The sequence below is a fragment of the Galeopterus variegatus genome, unplaced genomic scaffold (genome assembly GCF_000696425.1).
Source record: "Galeopterus variegatus unplaced genomic scaffold, G_variegatus-3.0.2 Scaffold679, whole genome shotgun sequence".
Classification (NCBI taxonomy): Eukaryota; Metazoa; Chordata; class Mammalia; order Dermoptera; family Cynocephalidae; genus Galeopterus; species Galeopterus variegatus.
The window spans coordinates 808,374-811,094 of NW_007726790.1; the positions used below are offsets into that span (position 1 = coordinate 808,374).

The following is a 2,721-nucleotide window of genomic DNA, read 5'->3' on the forward strand; positions in this document are numbered from 1 at the left end:
CCCATTGAGGCGTTCCTTCCCACCAGAACTTTTCCCACACCTTTTGCTTTCCCATGCAGAACTCCCACGTGCATTTTTTTATTGCCTTGTTCTTTTATTTTCTTGCCAAAATACATCTCATGCAAAAATAAATGGGGGGCATACACTTACATCACACAAACACATACACACACATGCTCCTCAACATAAAATCTATCGGGACTCATATTGTTTTTTTAATTTTAATTTATCAATATACGATGTTGATTTTCTTGTCCCTTTACTGATTTCTCTGTATTTGAAAGTACATGAAAAAATAACTGAAGACACATACACTTACATCACACAAACACATACACACACATGCTCCTCAACATAAAATCTATCGGGATTCATATATTTTTTTTTAATTTTAATTTACCAATATACGATGTTGATTTTCTTGTCCCTTTACCGATTTCTCTGTATTTGAAAGTACATGAAAAAAGAACTGAAGACTTGCCAAAATACATCTCATGCAAAAATAAATGGGGGGCATACACTTACATCACACAAACACATACACACACATGCTCCTCAACATAAAATCTATCGGGATTCATATATTTTTTTTTAATTTTAATTTACCAATATACGATGTTGATTTTCTTGTCCCTTTACTGATTTCTCTGTATTTGAAAGTACATGAAAAAATAACTGAAGACAACCACATATAATTTCTTAGCAGAATAGTTTTATTGGGTTTTTTTAATTATTATTTGAAGAATAAAGCTTCTTCCTTAAAGGTATGCACTATGGGCAGGGGGATCAGTGGTACTTGTATGCCAGGGCAGTGGCCACTCCAGCCACCACCTTCTGCCAGGCAGCCTGCACCAGGGGGGTGAATTCCTTGCCAAAATGGTTTGCCAAGACAATAATCAGTACATTTCCCAGGAGCTGTGGAGGCAGGAAGAGACACAGATATAAACACATAATGAACAAAGAGCTCCAGACTAGCCTCTGGGTATCTGGACACCCAACTTCCACTCAGAAGCAAACCTATGCCACCTTCCCTCAAAGCCTGGGGTTTTCCTCAGTCATTAAGCACAGGTAGTTTGTTCCCCTGGAAGGACTAAACTGGCCATAATTTAGGTCTTTCTATCTTTTTTACCACTACACACCCCACATTTTGTGGATTGAAGTTTTCAAAAAATCAAAAACAAAATCTCACAGCTCTGTCCAAACCCACTCCAGGCCAAGTGATCCACTTGTTCCTCTCCCTCAGAGACACTCTGCCTCCATCCTGGAATTGTACGATGAAGGTTTGAAATGAAGAATTAACAGCTCTTTACACAGGTGTCAAGGCATTATAGGAATAGGCTTAGCAATACGTGTTTGAAAACCTAGGTTACTTTTTATTGGGCCAACAAATGCCAGCCTACATTTATCTTTTCCATGGCCATTCTTTTTCTGCCTCCAACAGTGTTAAAAAAATAATAGTAACAAGAGGAAAAAGAAATAATAAAGACAAAGTTATTTCTACAAGAGTCCAATTAACAAAATTCATTTTTCTTATCTCTTCACTAGTTTCTTCTCAAAGCCAAAAGGATACAGGCAAGTCCCTCTAGACTTCTAGAAGCATTCCTTAGGCCATAATACAATGCCATTTGGTTTCAGCTCAGTCAGACTTTTGGAATTTCTTTACTTTTAACTCCAATATTTTCAATTATCTCACACCTAGCATTTGTCTCGGTTGTGCTCATATCAATGTTCAATTGTCTAAGTTTCCCAGAGGCTAAAGGCAAGAGGGCTTGAACATCTCCTGAACTGACCTTGAAGTTCTCAGGATCCACGTGCAGTCTGTCACAGTGCAACTCACTCAGCTTAGCAAAGGTGCCCTTGAGATCATCCATGTTTTTTATAGCTTCTCCAAAGGAGGTCAGCACCTTCTTGCCATGGGCCTTGACCTTGGGATTGCCCATGATGGCAGAGGCAGAGGACAGGTTGCCAAAGTNAAGGCAAGAGGGCTTGAACATCTCCTGAACTGACCTTGAAGTTCTCAGGATCCACGTGCAGCCTGTCACAGTGCAACTCACTCAGCTTAGCAAAGGTGCCCTTGAGATCATCCATGTTTTTTATAGCTTCTCCAAAGGAGGTCAGCACCTTCTTTCCATGGGCCTTGACCTTGGGATTGCCCATGATGGCAGAGGCAGAGGACAGGTTGCCAAAGTTGTCAAAGAACCTCTGGGTCCAGGGATAGACAACTAGGAGTCTATGAGACAGGACAATAGTAGTTCGAAAGTCAGAGCATGTCACAATTCCTGAGAAGTTGCCTGAATTTTTGGCAGGCACAGGTTCCTTTCTTCCCTCCCTTGGCTTAGCCCACAGATCCTACCTTCCCAGGGCTTCTCCTCCAGCTTCTTCCACATTCACCTTGTTCCATAGGCTTGTGACAACAGCCTTTTCTTCAGCTGTAAAATGAACCATGGCTTCTGGTTTAGGAGCTTGTTGATAATCTCAGATATTTCAGAAGCAAGTATGTGCAACTTCTAGAAGGTGCAACCTTTTATTCTTCATCTCTGGCGCCCTGGCCCCTTGCCTCACTTAATGCTCTGAGGCTATTGGTCAAGGTTGTTTTGTCAAGGCTATTGGTCAAGGCAAGGCTGGACAACCCAGGGGTGGGGTTTAGGCAGAGAAGAGTGCAGACATTTGCTTTGAGATAGTGTTGGTGAGGTACTGACTCTGCTGTTTAAATTTTTGTAG

General features: G+C 41.2%; 1 protein-coding gene across 1 annotated transcript; it reads right to left on the minus strand.

Moving 5' to 3' along the window:
* Positions 1-767: 767 nt before the first annotated feature.
* LOC103589360 (hemoglobin subunit gamma) lies at positions 768-2,500 on the minus strand. Its single transcript, XM_008571315.1, has 3 exons — positions 2,354-2,500; positions 2,008-2,230; positions 768-915 (listed from the first exon to the last, which is right to left on the minus strand). The coding sequence occupies exons 1-3, from the start codon at positions 2,443-2,445 to the stop codon at positions 787-789; spliced, it is 444 nt and encodes a 147-aa protein (XP_008569537.1). The 5' UTR covers positions 2,446-2,500; the 3' UTR covers positions 768-786.
* Positions 2,501-2,721: the final 221 nt, after the last annotated feature.

Excerpts from the sequence above, each read along its gene's own strand:
- LOC103589360 (XM_008571315.1), bottom strand. The coding sequence starts at position 2,445 with ATGGTTCATTTTACAGCTGAAGAAAAGGCTGTTGTCACAAGCCTATGG. Across the intron at positions 2,231-2,353 it reads GGAGGAGAAGCCCTGGGAAG|ACTCCTAGTTGTCTATCCCT; the intron begins GTAGGATCTGTG and ends CCTGTCTCATAG. Across the intron at positions 916-2,007 it reads TGGATCCTGAGAACTTCAAG|CTCCTGGGAAATGTACTGAT; the intron begins GTCAGTTCAGGA and ends CTGCCTCCACAG.